This window comes from Emydura macquarii, unplaced genomic scaffold (assembly GCF_026122565.2).
Source record: "Emydura macquarii macquarii isolate MOO-44397 ecotype Brisbane River unplaced genomic scaffold, CSIRO-AGI_Emac_v2 contig_2768, whole genome shotgun sequence".
Lineage (NCBI taxonomy): Eukaryota > Metazoa > Chordata > Testudines > Chelidae > Emydura > Emydura macquarii.
Window position 1 is genome coordinate 24,199,684 of NW_027132905.1, and position 22,095 is coordinate 24,221,778.

Sequence of the window (22,095 nt, forward strand, 5' to 3'; positions counted from 1 at the left end):
CTTGAAAGGTATTCCAAATATTGATATCCTGAGCTAAAAGGTGTCTCCCTCTGAGAAAGATGGAATACATCTACTGCCATTTGTTTATCTGGCATCAAAGTAGTCAGATATTATTAGTGGATTTCACTGAAGAGACTATTATTACAGATTGGTTGAGAAAGGAACAAGAAATTAAATGTCGTTACTTCCAAGAAAAACTAAGCACTGAAAGACCTACAGTCTTTCCAGACTTAAGCCAGTATGATCCTCTTTGTAGTAAAATGATGTGGAAAAGACTAAGATTTGAAAATAAAAAAAATGTAAAAGTCCATAAATGAACTCTTAATATGCATCACTAATTAGAAGAAAATAAAGTGCTTGTCATTACCAGCAATTGGCATGACTAGAGATACCAATAAAAGACATTACACAACTGTGATTTGCATGCTGTGGAAGATGTAGAAGGCTCCTTGCAGTCTGATATGAAGAGCACAAAGCTTGCTACCTGTCGACTCCCTCAATATATTTAGAAAACCACTGATATTTATCTTTTTTCATATTTTGACTGGTCATCAACATTTCTGCCAGGAGTCTGTTGACAATGCCAAGAGCTAATTCACTATCAGTTTTTCCTGTAGTAACATGGTGTTTTCTCAACAGTTTAGAAAAGGAGGTGAAGACAAGGAACTTGTCCAATGTAAATTATCAGGGAAATTCCCAAAGGTAGAATTTAACTATTCAAGTTGGAATTTAATCACGGTGCAGTCAAACATTCTTGACTTTGACAGATTTTAAACGCCTCTGTTTTACTTCTCCAAAAGATGGCAGCTCAAGTTGAACCATGACTAACACTATACTCGGGTATTTGTGACTGTGAGGAAAGAGGGTTGATGAATTACCAACACCTCTTGTCATAGCACCTGGACTTCTTGTGAGGTTCTCCCATTCAAATGTTGACCCTGTTCAGCTTATGAAAGCAAACAAGATCACAACTTGATTTATACAGCCACATAATGAGTCACACAAATAGAGGAGAAAATTAATGAAGCTGAAAAAACGTGCTAGGAGAGTGATTTTTCTTGTTCAGTAATTATTAGGAGAGTAAGTGTAAGGTGAGTTCGGTTTTGAACATTTACACTGAATGTCTAATGAATTATAACTGCTGTACAAACTAGCAGTTGTTTTTGAAGGCTACATGCACATGGATTACAAAAGTGACACAGAAAAGGTAAGATGCTATTGCAATCTTTCATTAATGCTTGAGTGTTGTATTTCTGTGCCTAATAGAAGCTGCTTCCTCACTTTAACAGCACTTATGGAGTTTGTAATATTACCACAAGAGTAACAAACACAGAAAGACTGAAGAAAAAAATGACAACTTCGCAAGCAGCCTGAAAATAATTTTAAAGCTCATTATACAGATCTATACAGAGAATCTTCTTCTCTACTCTGGACTAGACTCTGATCTGATAGTCCCTCTGGTCTCTCCAGGATTGTATTAAATAGCAATACAAAGGTGCCCCATGTGACTCTACTAAGAATTGAAGGTGGTCACTTCCTCCATAAGTAAAATGCTGTGGTTGGTGCCATGGTAAACAATACTTTAAGTGACAAGATACACTGTAAAGAGAAATGTTCCATTGTTCGTGAGGCCCATACCCCCACAAGGTGCTGAGCTGCCTCCACTCCCATTAAAGGACTAGACTGTGGGAGATGCTCAACACATTCTCCAGTACTACCTAGGGTACAGGTTGCTCACAGCATTTAGTAAATGTAAGTCTGTTGACATTCATGGCTTTATTTAAGTAATGATATATAGTCAAATAGAGCACGAGAAAATACCTCTCTAAAATTTAAAAATATTAGATTTATACACGCATCTGCTCAGTCATTGAGTTCACTGAGTCTGCCTGTTTCTAATGTTATCATTTACCTTGAGATACAGAGCATCTTAAAGGTGCACACCACTATCCCCTGCAGTCTTCCAACTTGGTTTAATTTGCAGAGAGAGCACAAGTGCATGGTCTGCATAGCTTTTTCAAAAGAAAACAAAAACATCCCCACTTTTTAGAGTGATTGGAATAAAGGTAGTGTGGAATACACATATTTATATTTGGTTTCGATTCATAACCATTGAATTTTACTTGGGTTTAACTAAACCTCTCAATTCAAAGCAAAATTAAGTAGAAACCATAAAATCTTCTTTTTAAAATGTAAAATGACTACATTGGCCCAGATTCAATCAGAAATATAAATGGCTTAGGTCAAACAGTTTGGATACATTCAGTCAGTCAGAAGCATAATGTGTTGACAAACACAGAAAGGTATGGGTGGGACTCTTTTTCTGAGCACTTATTGCAAATTCTGAGACTGTTAAAAGACTGAACAAGGCAAGAAGAGATATACACACACACACAAAACCTCACAAGTTTGAAAGACATGTAAGTATTTTCAAGGGCAAGAGAGTGCAAATTCATTTAAAATGATTTTTCATCAATACCATGGGACTACAAAATATTTTAAAGATTGTACTGCAGCTGCATCTGGTTGTGCAAAGAAATTGATGCTAAGAAAGTGGAAAAGCACCAGGGTCCAGTTTTAAAAATTGCTTACTGCAGGCAACTTATTTATAAGACTAAATAATAAAACTGAAGAGTTTCATGTGATAAGAAGAATTTATCTTTTACCTGAAGGGAAACACACGTGTTCATGACAGGTACACATGAGGTCACTAGGGAAGTGTTGGGGGTAAAAAGCAAATGATGTACAGTGAGAAGGATCTTGTTATGAAAAATTGTTGCTTGTTTGTATGTTTTGTTATTTTTCTATATGTTTTTGTACCCCTGGTTAAAACTCATAAAGATATATTACTTTAAAGATTATATTGGAGGTGCTGGACAAAGTGGTGCAGAACTTGGTGTTTACAAGTTTTCAGAGAGATTGTGTGAACTTTTCTCCCTTACATCATCTCGTGTGGGTTAGCAACTCTCTAGATTCTCTTTGAGCATCAGGTTCTAACTAACTCAAGTCCAATGGCAAAACATCAAGAATTTGGTGGAAACTATGTACAGCTATTGAATTCTGCATGGCATCCACTCCGAATTATAAATCAACTCACAGGCACTTCAAACTTGCTAACACTGGTACATAACTTCACCCATTCATCTGTGGAGCTTCTCTAAATTGCCTGAATGGCTTGGTGGTTCAAAATTGGGCTGAAGATGTTGTAAGAATAGCATCTCTTGTGAAAGTACTGAAAATCTCATTACCAGCCAAAACCCACAACATAGAAGCAGAGGAAAATGAAAAGCAATGAGCATTAACTAAACAAAATTGTGATTGGCTTTTAGGGGGAAAGGGCTTGGATAGAGTGTTTATTTGCACTGGTTTTACAAATGTCAGTGCAATTTGTGGGGATATGGGGTTTTGGCTTGAGCCCATCTCTAATTCTGGAACACCTTTAAAATGTGTTTTATCTGTTTATACTTCAATCTACAGGCATTACTATGTTTATAGCTCACTGCCCCCCTCAATGCACACATTTAACTCTGAGAGTCACTGAAATTACACACATATATAAAAGGAGAAGAGAGCACTAAGCTTCTGGTGGATTGTTATGGAGATGAAGCTACAACAAACCCACCATTTTCCAGTTACAAGCTCTCCAGCACACCAGGGTATGGAAAGAGCAAATATAGGGCTATATACAAAAGAATGGAAACCACTCTGGGAAAATTTTCTTGCGCATATGTCCAACTGACCTTAGTGAGCTCAACCTCTGACTCCTCAAGATTTAAGATCAACAAATCATAGCACTAGTATGATCAGTGACAGTCAAGGCAAATTTCCTCAAAGAACAAGGTTTACTGAAAACTGATACGTTAGACACTTGATAAACCAGATTACATTCCCTACTTTGTTACCTAATCTCCTTAAACAGAAAGTGTTATGATATCCGTTTGGCTCCAGAGACAAAGATACTACAAAGCATGTGGTGTTTGATGGCAATAAAAAGGGTCTGAAAATGTTTGTTTTAATATGGCTGCATAAAGTGCATTGTTCAGATATGAAAAGGATAGTTAAACTCTGTGCTCATTATCCACAATTTATTGGCAAGAGCCATTTGAATCATAGCTCTGTTTCGCTGCAGGATGGTACTGCAGATTTAGCCAGGAGGGGGTAAACAGAGCAGTCATCAAGTTATCTGTCAAACTGCTGCAGAGAAAGAACAAGCAGTGTTAAGTTTTACCTACTGTATTGTGATTAAGTTTTACCTACTGTATTGTGATTGGCATGTTATTTGGGAAACTCAGGAATTCTTGAAAGGTCTTGTCAACATTCCAAGAAAATTGAAAGACAGGTGACTAAATTGCTTTAATTTTATTCCAGCCTCCAGACAGATCAAGATTAGTTTAAAGCCTCCTGTAAAACTGACTGTGGCTAATGTTTACATGAAAACATCCATCTCAAACTGAGGCACTTCCCATTTCTGTAATACTCATATACATGTCAGACACGCCATGATAATAAAGCAAATGCTGTTCCACAGCTGCATTCTCCTTCTATGGCTTGTTGCCACAAACTGGAAATGAAAGTTGCAGGTCACTAATAAATTCACATTCCAATTCTCCTTCCTGGAAAATAGTACCTCACTAGTTGGTCAGCTAAAACCCCAAGAGGCACTTGGTACATCCTGATAAGTTGAATAGAGAGTACATGATCATCCCTTCCATGAAAGAGGTCCAGGCTCAAGATCAACCTCCCAGAATCTCATTTGGGCTACCAGAAGCTCAGATCATGACTACTCTGAGGGTGATACAGTCCAAGAAGAGAGGGTCCTGCCTACTCATTAGGATGCTAGAATCTGTATTGCGACTGGATTCCGTGGATATTGCTGGTTACACTTGTGTATTTATGGAACAGTAGGAAGATCTGGGAGAGCAGCAGTCTATTGAAATTCAATTATAGAGTTATTTATTGTAGGTTAGGTCAGCCACTTAGGTAAATTAATCATGGCACAGACTTCAGAAGTTACATTTATCCTCCAAATTTTAAATTAATCCAGTAGGGTAATAAAGTTAAATTTAAAAAAAAAAAGATGGATAACATCTAACTATGCCTTATTGGCTATGGTATATATGCCTTACCCATCACTGTGTTGTCTGAATGCATTACAGATTACCATTCTAGGTGGTCTAAAAGTAGACTAAAATGACCATCTTCCCCATATTCAAGGGGAAGATATGATTGTTAAAGGTATTATGAATCAGATTCGGCCATCCATACTCAAGCTGAGCAGTACCTTGCTCCGAAAGTAAGTAGTCCATTGACTTTAGGAGAACTACTTACAGAATTAAGATACTATTCTTCCTAATTAAGAGAGGCAGCACTTGGCCCTACTTTATGATGTTTTTGTATATAACACAAGACTATAGAGCTTTTTGTGGGGCTTAAAAGAATGGCATAATTGACAGCAAACAACAAAGAAGCATCCTCTATGCAATTTCAGAGATTTTCTTCCTAAATTGAAACCTGAAAGCTTTGAGAAGGACCTACACTCACCCTCCCTTCCTAACAGCATATACTGCTTTATAATGTACCAATACATTTTCAAAAATGCTCCAGTTCAAGCTTAGAAAATTACACTGGCTACCAACATATTCTAATCAGAGCATTTTTATCAGTGTGTCTCCAGACTAATAAGAAGAAATCCAATCTAGAGCTCACTGAATGATAAATTAGATCTAATCAGAGGGCAGTTTTCCAACTGTTCAACAGCAGGTCTAAAACCAATCCATGCCATTTATGTTTTAGGCATCCATTAAAATACAACAAGCAAATCTGTGATTGCTGCTTCAAAGGCACGGTCAGAAAATATGTGCAGACATTTGTTTGCATTTAAGCATGATCATTCAACTTTATCTTTGCCAGCAGCTACTTTACATTCCAAATACCTTCAAAAAGTCATTTAAAAGCCCCTAAAGTAACATTCCCTGGGAATGCCCTAACTTGGACAATCTTTTAAGATTTATCCATTTAGATCTTCTCATCTTGATGCAGTTTAAATGGTTTAACTACAATAGCTTTGAACTATTTCCCATTACATGGATTTTGTCACTTTGACAAAAAAGTGTCACTTTAGCTAATCTCAGTAGTAATGTTACAACGTTTGGGCTTAAAGAAGTAACTCATAAAATAAGGTGTTCCATACACAGAAGGACTATAATATAAATACAAGCACAGTATATAAACTTATCTTTATGCATCATTCAAAGGCTATACAGCCTCATTTTTATGGGACACTTAAATAGCCATATGTTAAGTGATTTTTTTTAACAGATGGGAAAGAACCCATCTGTAACTTGTCCATCTTTGAATCCAATGACTGAGCATCCTTTTAAACTCACAGCTGTAAAAGGCACTGTGTGAACAGAGTTTGACCAAGCTGAGTTCTTCATACACTTTCCTTCAAAATAACAAAAATAAACTATAATGAAACTGAGGATTATTTAGAGTTGAAGGCTCCTTTCGCTTGCAGTTCCTCCACTGAACTATATGCTGCAATTACAGAACTACAATACCTAATGTTCTTCTTGTATCAATTGGTACGGCACCCAAGTTCAGAATACTTCAGGGTCTACTGTCCTCATGTACAACAAAACAAAAAAGCCTGCATATTTACTCCATTCTTAGTGCACATGGTGGGACCAGAAGGAATTTAAGATAGAGAGGGGCTTGCTGTGAATGTTGATGCTGGCTGACAGGAAAGAAGTGTGCACAGGGCAACAGGAGGTAACTGAATGCCTGAAGGAGGAGAGGAACAGTTTGCAGAATTCTCTCCTGAAGACTTATAATAAATCCATCTTGAGTGCTCTTCCCCATCTTGTCTCTTTCCAAAAAAAAAGATGATCCAGGTTTGCAACTGAAAAACCTATTGACTAAATTACACACCTGAATTGAGAAGAGAGCAATCCGTGTAGATTATCACATACAGCAAAATTACAAATATTTTAACGAATTTTAGCTTTTCATTTGTACCAAAAAATGTATAATTCAAATCTCTCTCTACTTTTGTACAGTCTCTAGTGCAATGGAGTGATGACACAGAAATAATAATAGTTATGATTTGGGTTGCCAATTGTCTTTATGTTGAGACAGACTGAAAGGCTTAAAAATAAGATGTTTTATGACAAATTTTATTGTATGCCATCTAGAAATACCTGATTTCCCCATTTTCCATTGCATTCCCTGTATGTGTTTTATGTGATGTTAGCCTATATGGATCAACTTCATTCATGTATTTCATGAAATTCATGTGTTTCTTTGCCTACATACGCGCATCCATCAGGATGGTAAATGAACTCTGGGAATACAGTTCAAATCAATTTAACTTTTGCTCCCTCTGCTGGCTGGCTCAATGGTGGCTGATTTCTCATTCTCTAGGAATAGGCTCAAGATGCTAAATTTTGTTCCAAATTTGTTCCAAATTCCAAATTTTGTTCCAAATTCCCACAAAGGGAAGAAGGTTTGGATCTGGAATTTTAATTCTGGCCCATCTCTATTTTTCCGAGTGGGTTAATGAAAAAGTACTATATTTATAATCCAGAGTAGATCGTTCCTCAGATCATGACATTGTCTTAGAGTAAGACAAATCTACATCTTAAACTACTTGACTATGTAAATATACTAATGGCATGGGATTGAGACCATTTGTATTCAAATGGAGCCATATCAATGTAATAAAAAGAATAAAGAAATGGAACTAAATACTGCAGGTAATTGCAATATCTTTACATATTACTATTTCGCTTACCAGCACAAACTATTTGCAACATGATTATCACTGAGGATCTACACATTCACCCACATATGCTACAAATAGCAAATATGAAAAACAGTGTAAAAATTATCAACTGGCATCATCTTACTGGCATTTGGTGGTGACTTTCAGATTTTGAGTTTCTTCATAATTCACCAACAAGATACTTCCCCTTGGAGAATTATTGTGTTTTTCCTCCCCCAACCTTAATCTACTGTATCAGCTGCCTGATACAGTTACTGAGCTGTAAAAATCACACTCACCTTTTTCTTTTCTCCTCTTCACCCCATTGCTATCTTAGTCTCTTCACATGGAAAGAGCACAGTGAAGTGTCTCAATGAGTTTTTAATGCACAAGGTGATAGGCCAACAAGGGAAGTTAAAATTAGGAGCTGAAAAAACTAAAAATCTGGTTAAGCTGCATAATAGTAAAAGAAGAGATCATACTCACAGCAACTGCAGAGAGACAAGCCCATCAAAAAGACCTTTGGGAATCTCAGTGATTTTATTTCCATAGAGCACTCTGAAAGATATGGGGAAACAAAAGAATGGTAAGTAACAGTCCAGCTTACTATCATCTCACCCCTCTCTGAATTATCATTTTTATTGATCTCATGCACCATGACCAGGATCTGTGGCCATTTCATTTAATTACTGATCTCATTTTCTTTTCAGGAGGGCACATGGTATTAAATGAGTTGTTATGATTCAGGCTTTGTCTGGTGTTGAAAAGCGTTTTTAATGCAGAAACTGGACATTATCCAAAAACTGTATCTAAACTATTTTTCAGACTGCTTTTTTTCCTTTTCTTCCTGTATTAAATGTTTTAACCACTGAGATCCCCTGTTCATGATGCAAAAAGCCTATAATTCTGTGTGGTGCTGTTGCACTGCTAAAGATCCTGAAACACAAACCAGAGATGTACATACTTTAAAGGACCTAATCTGGACAAGGTCTGAACCCCTTATGACAGCTGAACTGGGCAATGAATGTCACACAAGCAGCATTTCATGCGGTATTCTGCCCCCACCAGCTGCAATCTCCGTCCGACCCAATCAGTGCAGTGGAGCCCAGGAGGGAATAATAAGGATATTTGAATATTTCACAACAACAAAAATGATTCAATTATGAAACTGAGAAAAAGATTTGGGAGCATAGATGGGAGTTACTTTGTATAAATCACTTCACTGTGAAGTGACAAGTGCATCGATATAGGAAAAGTTCCAAAGAGTTTCCCTCAACCCAAGCCAAACACAGAGCTGTGGAAAGCAGTGATCAGATCAGTGGCCATCATGGTAGTACTGCCCTTCCTGCTGATTATCCCCATCTTTGAAAATATCTTACACCAATCTCAGCCTCAACACCTGACAAACCTATTACTTGGGTTGCTACCCAAAGGAACCTTGGAAGAATGTGGTTAAAGTAATTTATCACTGGTGTTTATTTAAAAGTAGGAAGGTCGTGAAATTCAATGCTCACGTCAATTTGAAATCTTAGAAAAAATGTCTATATTTAAATTTTTTTACAAAAACCTTTACAACAAAATAAAATTTTGGATTTTTAGAAGCCATAAAAAGAAAATAAGGATTTCCAAGTCTAATGGGGTCTGCGTGCGTGTGGTACATTAACATTTGAACAAATAGATGACTAAATAAAAGTCAGTATGATGGCTCAGGCACACATTTGTAATTCATATTAATGTTCAGCGCTACACAGAGCCAAATTAACTAATGTCATTGTCTGCCCACAATGTCACAGTTGAAGTCAAACCTTCCCATACAGCAGCAGAGAAACGTGGGGGAAGCACATGACATTGCATCTTATTTCCCTTCATCCTACATTTCCATTTATTCTTTCTAATTGAGAGCCTGGAAACATTTACGCAGGAGCTTTGATTATGTTTGACACAGACAAATGTTCAAATGCCCACATAAGCCTGGCTGTTCTCGGGTCCATACTCCAAAGATATTTTGCCTTTGATACACTGTCAATGGCACACCTGAAAGTACTATTGCTATTAGTCACTTATGGGAGATGTATTTCCTTACTGGCTAATCTCATGCCCCATTACTGTATCCCCAACGCTCATCTTTCTTCCTCTCTCACACAAATACACACAGTATAGTTTCTGGAATGCCAACATTTAAGTCAGAAAAACACCACCAGAAAGTACTCAGTAAGACCCAGGAGACCATTTCAATGATTCCAGATACTCTCAAAGATGCCTTTAACAACAAGGGGCCTATTTTTGGAGGTTTAGCTTCAGAAATAAGAGCTGTAAAATGCATATGCATTTGCTTCTCTAATTTGCACATTGGTCATTTCTACTTTTAACGCATGCAGGTGTTCTAGCTACATGGGCAAATTTGATACACAAATCTACACATTCTTGCATCACTCAACATCTGACCCAAGGTCTGAAAATCAGACCCAAGATGTTTTGCATTAAAATTACAGTAAGACAGAGTAAGATACACAATAAAACAGAATAAACAAAGGAAATGGTTCTATCATACAATTAGTGAATCAAGCACTTCTACCCTTCTTTTTTTTCCTCAGAGTCCCATTAATGCTTCATTTGCGTCACAGGATATTTGGGAGAATGAAAGGACGGCTTTATAGGGATGTATACTTGTCATTTACTGCCAGGTAATGGAAGAGATTTACAGACATCATCTCCCCTTGGGGCAGGAGGAGGAGGAAGAAGATTACTGGCTGAACTAAACCTGCAGAACTCTGATCTCTATGCTCTTGATTTGAAATTTAAAAATGAGAGTGAGAAAAAGTTAAAAGGCTCTGCAAAACTGCTTCCTCTCCTCTTCTCTGCTGCTCCCTTCCCTCTCTTCCAACTACACACACCTATAGTGGTGGTCTCTGATTAAGATGGATACCGATCTTGATGTCGATGAGACCCATGAAAACAAGCAAGCACTCCTAGGTTCAAGAGTACCCAAATGCATAAGTTGTATTCAGCTCATTCCTGGCACTTCTGACAAGGCTGTTTCTTTTAATGCCAGAATAATTAATTCTGAAGAATCATATACTATCTGTTTGAGTCAAGCAAACGTCTCACAATACTGCAGTTGGCTTCCTAATGTTAGCAAGTTGTTGTTGTGGCATATGCACAGTTGACGCATTTGAGGGCTATATTCTTAATAGCATGTGGAGCCATCAGCCTGCCAGTTCACAGCTAAATGTCTTCAGCATGGCTGTGACCCACATGCTGCAATTCTTCAGAGCACCTGGCAGATTGGGTGGATTTCAGCTAGCAGCAATTTCCAGACTGTCATCAACCTTCCCAACACTGGTAAGAACAATGCATGAAAACCCCAAACTGCCGGCTGCATTTCAAACATTAGAGCAGAAGCCCTCTTAAACTAATGAGGAGATTCTTCACTAAAACGATAAAATGAAATCCCTACAGTTATATTCAGCTGTTCATGGAAATTAAAAGTGCTTCTAGAAACAGGCCAATTTATTTTACTGATCCAGCTAATTGCTTGGATTCAGAGAACTGAAAAAAGGAGTAACTTTTTTACATATTCTTTGCCTTTTATTATATTTAACAAACAATGCATTACAGAAAGTGAACCTTGCTGTTCCTTCACTATTCTACATATCTTGTTAGCTCTTCAAAGCAAGAAACACAACAAGCAAACAAAAACCTTATTTAAAGAGGTCAGAAATGCCTTCAAATGTACCATGCTAGTCTACTTCATATTGTTTGGTCACACACTTTTATGGTCTTATATTAAAGGTATCTGCCAAAAGATACCATTAAACATGAAGAAAAGTTTATCAGAACATGATATTTAGGGGTTAATTTGTCTCAAACTGGTGCCAAAATCCACAGTTGCTGACATTCTGAACAAATATTGATATTAATAAAATAATTAGACAGAAATAAGGAAAATTCTCCCCACAGTTTGGTGTCTCAGTTCTGGACTAATCATCTGATGTAAGTGGTAGAAGCACTGCTTCACACCTTCCATTAGAATATACTGTAAAGAACTCTAGAAAATATTAAACATGAAACAATCCTGTATTGGCAGGAACTTGAACAAGGGCACTGATGACTTTACTACAATCTCTAGACGTTCTGAACCCCTTAAACAATCACAAGATTAAGGAGCTTGTGACTACCTGATCAACATAATATAGTACCTCTTGTCTTCCATAAGCACTGAGGTTTATTTGTCTGCTTTTTAAGTATCTGAAATAATGGCTGAACATTTCTCTTTATTCTCTGACTCTCCTGCATGCATTCCTGCAAACCTATTGCAACTTGCTCTGTTGAGTCAGAGTCCCAGAATATAAAGCTTTTCTCCTGAAAGTCAACCCAGAACTTGCTGGGTATAAAAGCCCAGTGCTGAATCCTTTACTCTGTACCATATGTTTTCCAGCTAATAGTTCCTTTATTTTGGCTTGGTTATAACATTCTTAGTGAAGTGTCAAATCATGACTCTATGCAATGGCTTTTTCAGCCCTCAAAAGGCTTTTAACTACCCTTCAGACTGTGAAAGTGATTCTTGTTATGAAGAATTATGTTTCCAAAATTATGAGGACAATGGCATTGGTTCAACAGGAATAAGAGCTCTCAAAACAGCAGCAAGGATTGTGGGTAATAGCAGCACTAAATTTCTGATATTTTAGGAAAACTTGGACTTTTTTTCCCTACTGCATTTCATATTTCTGCATAACAACTAGTCCAAATAAATCAAGGTAAAAATACTCAATGCAATTTGTTATTTTAAAATAGATTCAACATTTATTTAAATAGATAGTATTTTAGTGCAGATTTCACATCACCCAGAATGATACCAGATACATCATCACACAGCACGTGATGATATAAAATATAAATGACATGCCAAACACAAAGCCTAGTCTGTATTCCATCTGATCTAACATGATAAATCACTTGGGAGCCTAATTCAGATGGGGAAAGATTTCTCATCTGACACAGTTCTGAAATGTATTCCTTCACAACTGAAAGGCTTAGGCTGCTTTGCTGCACCACGCAAAATGTCTCCAGACTGTCTGGAGAAGGTCTTCAGAACTCTGGCACAGTCAAATTAAACGTGCTCCCAGAATCCTCTTGTATCTTTGATACTATGTACAATAAGCAGACACTAATCTCTCATCACTCCCCTCTCTGATAGTCAAGCCAGCTGTATCACTGGCTGAATCAAAAATTAATATACTTCAGAAAGTCCATGTGACAGCTGAAACAGAGTCAAAACAGGAAAGTATTCTTAACTTATCCATGATATTCCAGCCCTGTGTATGAAACTTGTATTTTATTAACAGCTACTTAATAAAAGAAGAAGAATACTCTAGTTATATAGGTTGTAAATCTAATATATTACTAACCTAGCAGTTTTCAAACGTTTGCTTAACACTGAGATAGTGGAGCCCTTCCAATCAATTCATTCTGCTTCCACGTCTTCCCTACAACAACATTATCTGGTCTCTCTCACACACAAAGTAATATTAGGATAGTATTACAGAGGCAAGATAATAACAAGCCTTCTGATATGAATATAGCAGCTGCATTGTTACCACCTCTTTTTGTACCTGTGTTGCTTATTTTTCCTTAGGTTAAGGACTTTGCATTTACTTCTATGTATCCTAGATACTTATATGGACCCCAGCCCTGTAGTACAGTATTTGGGCACCTCACAATGTTTAATATATTTATCCTCCCAACATAGGGAGGTGCTTTTATTCCTATTACTAAGACACAGAGTGACTAAGTGACTCGCCAAAGGTCACACAGAATGGGAATTGAAACGAAGTCCTCAGAGTCCCACATTAGCATCCAAATAATAGGACCATCCTTCCTCTCCTGACTTGTACTAGGATTCCCTTTCTCCACATTTGCTGCCTGCAGACCTCCACTTCTCTAATCGCTCTAAGTCAACTCACACCTTGGTTTCATCGTCTTATGTGTTCGGTATAGTGCAGAAACAAGATCATGGACAACTTAAAGACATGAAAAGAGCCTGCAAGGAGGTGCCTGTGTTTGGTGAGCACTTCTTTAAAGTGTAGCTGGTGACCAAATAATTTTCTGGAAACTACAAGGAAACCCTGAACTCTGCTTCAACAATTGTAGCAGAAAATTTCATAGCTTGAAGATTGGCAGGAGGATTCATCACTGTAACAAAAACAACTCCATAGACTACCCAAAAATATGAACAATCAGGGACCCACAGACCATAGACTGAGAGCAACTTTATGTGACAGAACAAAGTGTCAATGCTCTTTAACAAACTAGATTTATTCTCCCTCATTCTGGGGTCTAACAACTAACTCTAAAGGAAGGGAGTTGAGGGAATGGTCAGAGTTCCCCTTTTTCCATGTGTTCCCTAAATTTTCTTTCAGGAAGAAAAACATCCTTTCCCCAAAGACAGATTCAAGACATGGCTATAGAACAAACTTCTTCTGCTGAAGACATAGGTTAGGAGATACCAGCTACTTGGTTTCCTTTTTACAGGGACATGCTGGCAATGGAAGGCACTGGGGGCCTTATATTGGATAAGCTCTTCCTCTCTCAGTTAGTGCTAAAGAAATCACTGCCAAGGCAGGAAGTGCTGTTCTGAGGAGCTGGAATGTTAGCAGAGTTTGAATCTGAGCACTAAGAGATTTCTTGTTTCAAAAAGATTATTTTTTTAAGACAAAGACTGGTGACTCTGGAGTGCATGGGTCACTCGCCACTTTTAAGAGATTGGATTTTATGTAGTGTGTGCACCTGCTGCTATAATAAGCATCACTATGTTTAGAAAACTACTCCACACTGTTTTCATCTATTCTACTGTAAATGTGGTGAGCAGAGTATCCTGCCTCACCACTTAGCCTTGTAACACTCAACTTAACTAACTACAGAAGAGTTTGGATTGGGTAAGCGACTATAGGGGCATCCAGTAGCTAGTTGTTAGCAAAACATTGTGGGCAGCCTTGCAGATAGGCACTGTCACTTCCTGGAAGTAGAGAGAGCACCACAACTACTGTTAGCTAGGATGGAGTACAAAAAGGGGGCTGCAGAAGAAAAGGAAAACAATTAAGTGTTTATTTTTTAATGGTTACAAATTTGCTTACTTTTATTTCTGCATTAGTATGTCCCCTTCCTTTATCATGATTTTAACCCTGAAAGCTACAAGACCAGCTGTACCATGTACAGATTTAATCTCAATGCTAGCTAACATTTTGATCAGACAACAACCACATTCAGTTTAAAGATAAGAAAAATTACACTCAGCTAAGACAATGCACTGTAGACAAAGCAGTGTCCATTCAGAAAATAGAGTTGAATAACGTCATTGGGCCACAGGGCTCCATAAATAATGGACTGCTTAAAAAAAAAGGGAGTGAATCCATCCTGTTCTGCCCCATTTGATAGCGCCATAGGATGGGGACTGGTGCTGTAAGGGGAGTTGGCTTCAGCCCCACTTATGCTTAGTTATCTGCCTCCCAGTTGATGGGCCTCAGTGGTGTTTGAATGTCATGACCATGCATCAGATAGTAATAGTCCAGGGGTAGGGCTTCCTATAAAAGAGAGCCAGCTCCATCAGGGAGGAAGACCAAGTGCAAGGAAAGACCTGAGGGAAATCTTTCTAGAGACACCCAGACTCTGTAGTGGGCCTGACACAACTCCCTGGCTCAGAGAGAGCTAGGACCTGATGCACAAAAACAAGGGTAAGAAGATACATCAGCAGTGAGGCACCTGCAAGGGAGCCAGAGGAGATCCATGGTTAGGGACGACTAGGAAACCAGTCCTCCCTACCAGCCAGATGGAAAGGCCTGACTAGAGTGACCTGCAGAGTGTGGCAGGAGCAAAACTTTGAGAGAGAATTTAGCATCCCTGAGATGTACAACAGACTAGTGAGCATCCAAGAGGATTCTAGTTTTGAATTTAAGTACCTTTGTGTAAATAATCCCGTCCCTGCAAGGGGACAGCAATTAAAGCACCAGTTGTGGTGGTTGGTTTGGTTACAGAAAGAGGGAACCTGAGGCAGAGGCAGCTTCCAACACCAGATGAGGAAAGATGCTGCTATAGGCAGCTTCCATCCTTTTATCCTTCTTTTGCTGCTTCTCGCCAAAACTATGCCTGCCCCCTTGATGTGCTTTTTCTGTTTTAGGCCACACCTATACTTTACCTGAGCTGGTCTGAAACAGTTTTAAACCAATTCAGGCTCATTTGGTTTAAACAGAGTTTTGGATGACAAGCCAAAGAATACACAGTCACCTTACTTGCTTCTGGGAGAATCATAGAATCATAGAATATTAGAGTTGGAAGGGACCTCAGGAGGTCATCTAGACCAACCCCCTGCTCAAAGCAGGACTAACCTCAGCTATATCATCCCAACCAGGGCTTTGTCAAGCCTCACCTTAAAAACCTCTAAGGATGGAGATTCCACCACCTCCCTAGGTAACCCATTCCAATGCTTCACCACCCTCCTAGTAAAAAACTTTTTCCTAATGTCCAACTTAGACCTCCCGCCCTGCAACTTGAGACCGTTGCTCCTTGTTCGGTCATCTGCCACCACCGAGAACAGCCTAGCCCCATCCTCCCTGGAACCCCCTTTCAGGTAGTTAAAGGCCGCTATCAAATCCCCCCTCACTCTTCTCTTTTGCAGACTAAACAAGCCCAGTTCCCTCAGCCTCTCCTCATAAGTCCTGTGCTCCAGCCCCCTAATCATTTTGGTTGCCCTCCGTTGCACTCTCTCCAACTTGTCCACATCCTTTTTGTAGTGGGGGGCCCAAAACTGGACACAATATTCTAAATGCGGCCTCACCAATGCCGAATAGAGGGGAATAATCACTTCCCGTGACCTGCTGGCAATGCCCCTCCTAATGCAGCCCAATATGCCATTAGCCTTCTTGACAACCAGGGCACACTGCTGACTCATATCCAGCTTTTTATCCACCGTTACCCCCAGGTCCTTTTCTGCAGAGCTGCTGCCCAGCTCGTCGGTCCCCAGTCTATAGTGTTATTGATAAATCCCCACATTGAATCCCTGCCTGAATCCCCGTGTGCCACCCCAGCCGCTGCTGCCAATTTGTAGTGCTCGTGTCAATTCTATCTAAACTTGAATGCCTTTGAGCTTGGCAGGGCATTATCAGTGGAGGTACCTTGTCTCTGAAACTTGCTTGTGCTCTGGGCAAACAGAAAAAAGCTTGTTGAGCAATGCTAGTCTAGTATTGTGCCAAAATTGCAGTTTTCAGTGAATGTCACTCTTTTTTCACTGAATCATTGGCACACAATTTTGTGGGATCTGACCAGATCCATAGAGGGTTGATTAACACCACAATACTCAAATCATTCAATAAATGCTGGTAACAGTATATATTTTTGGCATGCTACCAGTTGTACTTAGGGCACAGGATGAAGCTCATCTTTTAGTGATCTGCCTCAAGGGCTTAGTACAATATAGAGTTTCAGGCTGATAAGCCTTTGCATTGACTAACAGGAATACGCAGTTATTTACTAATGCTGTTCAGCACCCTGAAAATGCAGGGATAGCAGCATTTGTAAAGTGTATACTATATTTATGCCAACTTCATAATAGCTGGACTAGGGGGTCTCTAAACCAGGTTAATCTAAATTGGCTTAAAACCATATTTCATATTAACTCAGGTAAGGCCATTCCAAAGTTTTAGATTCCTCTTACTACTAGGATTTCTTCCCAACAGTTTGTCTTTGGTTCATTTTCCTTATGTAGCATTTGATCTTGTACTGCCCCATCTTTGCTATTACAAGCCCCGGTGTTTTAAAATAGAACTTAATAGTGCTGTGAGTATCTGACTAAAATACAGCAGTATTCAGACTCAACTGGACCCCAGGAACAGTTTCTTTGTTCAATAAAGAAAAATATTAGTTATCAATAGATTCTGTTTTCCCCCTTTTGTTTCTGTATTAAGTAATATTTTAGTTCATGTACCTTGTTGATAAAAGTAGTACTGACGGGTAAGAAATATAAGCTTTTTCTGGATTGGTGGAGGTCCTTCCTTATGTAATTTGCAAAAAGAAAAATAGAATCTGAGTGCTGCTGAGAAAATGGAAGAGGGTGCTGGTGTAGCATAGATTTTTTCCAAGGTCTTTATAAAAGCACCATACAAAAGCGACCTGAGCTGTGGTGTGTTTTTGGGCACCAAGATGAGGCTGGCGATAAGCCTCCATAACCACATACAACACAGATATAGAGAGAATGCATTCATTCAATGGCTTTGGAGAAGTGAACAAATAAGTAACCTTCAGGGTACTCATCTATAAAGGAACTTATTAGAGTTGTGTAAACAGTTCTCTCTTCAAGTCTGCACGATCAATTTCTCATTTACGAAAGATTAGGCCCTTCACACTAGTTGACGATTGTGCACAGAAACATAAAAGCATCACCAGCTACCATTTACTCTATTTTTTTTTCCAATCAGATTCTCCCCAAACAGCTCATTCAGCCCTACTTACAATGAGGTGAGAAATTTCAAGCCATGGAATGCATCAGGAGCTATGTCGGATATTTGATTCTTGCTGATATCGCTGTAAAGATACAGGGGAGGAAAGGACAGGTTATTTGTCAATAAGAATTTGTTGGAAAAAAAGTTACATTTTTCAGTGTTATAAGCACTTTATTATTTATTTTATTATTATTGTTATTTATTTGTATTACCATAGTATGCAGGAGCCCTAGTCACCATAACTAGGTGTTGTAATAGGTGTACAAACACAGAACAAGAAGATAGCTCCTGACCCAAAGAGCTTACAATTGCAGTTTAAAGGTATGTACACACTGATGGTGGCAAATTCGCTGCCATCAGATCAATCTATCCAGATCGATTGAGCGGAAATGAATACCCCTCAATCGATCTGGAAGTCGATTACATTAAACCACTTCCTCAAAAGGCAGAGCACAGTGGAGATGGCATGCTAAAGGAAAGTTACAAAGTCGACGGGAGTTAGACAAGCTACTCCGCGTAACTTGCGTAACTCCCGACAACTGCTGCCGAATTTCCAGGCAAGTGCAGATTAGGCCTAAGACAAGAGACAACAGATGGATACAGACAAATGGGGGAGTATGAGAAAACAATGCGGCAATACTGATCAGCATGATAGCAGTGTTATCAATATGACCGTGGACTAAGTGTTGTTGGGCTTTTACAAACATCATTGCAAAGGAGAGTTTTAAGGAAGAATTTAGAGGAGGACAATGAGGTGGCTTTGAGGATGTTTATAGAGCGCACCTCCCAAGCATGAAAGGCAGCATGGAAAAAAAGCAAAGATGCTTGTTTAAAAATGTAACAAGTGGGTGATTGAGGCTGGCATCATTAGCTGATCAGAGGCAAGAGCCAACATTTCCACACTGAGATAATAGGTAGATGTAGGGATAGGTCATGAAAGGCCATGAAAGTGAAGACGAGTAGCTGATGTTTGATGTAATAGAGAAGAGGGAGCCAGTGGAGGGATATAAAGAGAGGGGTGACGTGGTCAAAACACTGGGCTAGGAAAGTGAGCTGTACAGCAGCATTCTGAATGGATATGAGTAGAACAAGACTATTTGTCTAGCCCAGAGAAAAGGATGTTGCGGTAATCGAAATGCAAGATAATAGCAGCCTGGACAAGAATGTCAACTTCATAAACGAAACAAGACCAGCTCCAGTGTCGCTTACAGCTGGTCCTGGGCAGTAATGAATTGCACCACCAATGTAAGGTTCTTACTAGATACTATTGCCTGTTGGAGATGAACAGAGCGTATTCCACTGCACCCCCATCCTAGGAGTACTCTGCTGGGCATTTAAACCTAGATTATGGCCCTATTATGCCACCAGCATGGTGTAAAGGAGCCATAAATCACTACAGAATCTGGCCAAGGTGTTAAGTTTCAGTAAGGTCCCCTTTACACTGCCATTACAATTGTGCTGGGGCATCCAGTTACAACATACTTTCACTGTTTCAATAGAAGCTTTGAAAATGTGATGCTGAAAAAAAAAAACCCCACATGAAGGTTGGAGAACAGTTTATTTGTAAATGGGACCAAATTATTATTATATCCCTGTTAAAGACCCAATCCATCCTTCATTATAGGTGGGATACAAACATGTACTGGGTGCCTCAGCATAGCCATAACCTCAAATCATTTTCTCCATGGCCCAATTCACCAAGGTACTTAAGTACATGCAGAACTTTAAGCATGTAAACTGTCCCATTGTCTTCCTTGGGAATGGTACCTGCTTATGTCAGAAGTGACTCTGTTCCATGACACAGGCAGTATTTCATATACTACATTTCCATTGTTACTCCAATTCTGCTAGAACACATATTCAGAACAGTAGATGGGCTTATGCAATAAATCTCATTTGAGTAGCAGCATCCTAACATTGCTTTAGGAATCTACAAGTAATAAGGTTTTCTCACAAATCTCTTAACAAAGCAATTGCTCTGGGATCTAATATAGTTTCCTACTATAGCTTTTTGCCTCACTTTCATCCACCAGAGTCTCATTTTTATGAGCTATACTCAGCACAGTCAAATCAGTTAACATTTGCTGTACTTTGTGTCTAGACAGTAAGATGTAAATAGCAGCCTTCCTACTACAGTAATAGCTAAATTTCTTGGCATGAAATTTGTACTATATTATCTATTTGGAAGAAGGTGACCAGACAGTAAGTGTGAAAAATCTGGATGGCAGTGTGGGGGGGGAAGGAGGGTGAATAGGAGCCTACATAAGACAAAGCCTTGAACATCGGGACTGTCCCTATAAAATCGGGACATAATTTGGGAATATTTTTCAACCCATTACAATGGAGCAGAGAAATGTGATGGATTAGAACCCTGTCATCTGAAAGGGAACCTCTAGTTTTGGAATCAAACATCTCAATCTAGCTTGTTTCTGTATTTGTCATGTTTTGAGTGAAACAAGAGATTTTGTCCCTCCTCCCCCTCTCCAATTTAGGATGTTAATCTGGGTATATCTAATGGTGCCTGAACTTGCATAAATATCATGCTGGGAGATGACATTCACCCGTTTCTTGCGGATGTGGTATGATCAGTATCAAAAGTTAATTAGACACATTATTTCCTTTCCATTAGAGCCAAGGCTCCAGTATTATTACTTAGATAGCGAGGCTGAATATCCTCCTGCCTTGATTGAGGCACAAGGATACAATTAGGATTTTGCTTTTCTTTTTGTTTCCTTTTTGTGGTCTGCTGCATTGTGGTAAATTCACTCCACTCTAGTGCTTGATTTACATCAAGAAAGAATGGGTACAAGCTTTCCTAACCTTACATTACTAAGTTAGTTTAGGTCACAGAGCACCAACTTAAATAGTTTTGGATGTCACTAGAATCAATTAATGGAACTGTAGCTCTTTAACTGGGAATTTAATAGACTGATCAGGATTCCATCCAGGCAGGGAATTCATTAACCATCTCAAAGTCTCATCTTCTTATGCCCATGACAACACAGAAATGATTTCCTTTATCAAAAGGTTGCTAAAACACTCTTGAGGGTGACTGTACACAACTATAGCAGACTATAGCAACTATAGCAGAACAAATTGCTTCTGTCTCTGCAGTAGGGCAGAAAGTATATCCTGTGCTTCTTGTATAGCATATAAAGATACTTTAAGTTTCTTTACTGCGCTCTGTAAGAGCTTTTGAGACAAACTACTGAATAATGTTTAGAGCTAATTGAATAATGAAAAAAACCCTGCTATTCATAAAATAATTTGAGTTCTCTTCGGTATATTCCTAGGGTCCCTAGACATGTTGTTAATCCCTCTGATATCAAAGGCTCCTGCCATTTCTAAAGAATCAGCATGAACAAGTGAGCTTTTTCCTATATTAGAAACCAGCACAGTCTCCATGTCATACCATAGTGAGTTCTAAAAGCAGAGAGAAAGGAATTAAGAAAATCTGAAGGCTTCTGATGATGCAGAGCTGCCTAGCTACAATCTTCTCAACACTATCTCCCAAAGTATGAAGATTAGAGGCGTGACTGTGGAGCCTTGCAGTATTAAGAGTGAGGTTTTTTTTTACCACCGTCCATGCTTGCACTAGATTACTAATACTAGCATCTTGCACGCCCAAATGAAGATGACAATAACTACCACCAGTAACAGAACAAATAAATCTCCACTAGATTTTTCAAACCCTGATGAGTACTGGTCCAGATCACAGATCCTCACTGTCCCACAATAATATTGGAACCTCACTAAGGCGACAGGCCAACAATACAGCAGAGAAATGTCACATTTTTCCTGCCACACTGATAAAGACATCTCTTGATCTTAGATTTTTTCATA

At 38.9% G+C, this 22,095-nt stretch overlaps 1 protein-coding gene across 2 annotated transcripts in view; it reads right to left on the bottom strand.

Moving 5' to 3' along the window:
- Window positions 1-22,095, bottom strand: part of SLIT3 (slit guidance ligand 3) — a 676,405-nt gene that overhangs the window by 186,599 nt on the left and 467,711 nt on the right. For both annotated transcript variants that reach the window (XM_067566650.1, XM_067566651.1), the window contains exons 11-12: window positions 18,263-18,334; window positions 8,249-8,320 (exon numbers count right to left, since the gene is read on the bottom strand). In XM_067566650.1, coding sequence (XP_067422751.1) covers window positions 8,249-8,320; window positions 18,263-18,334 — 144 coding nt within the window. The remainder of the gene's footprint in view (window positions 1-8,248; window positions 8,321-18,262; window positions 18,335-22,095) is intronic.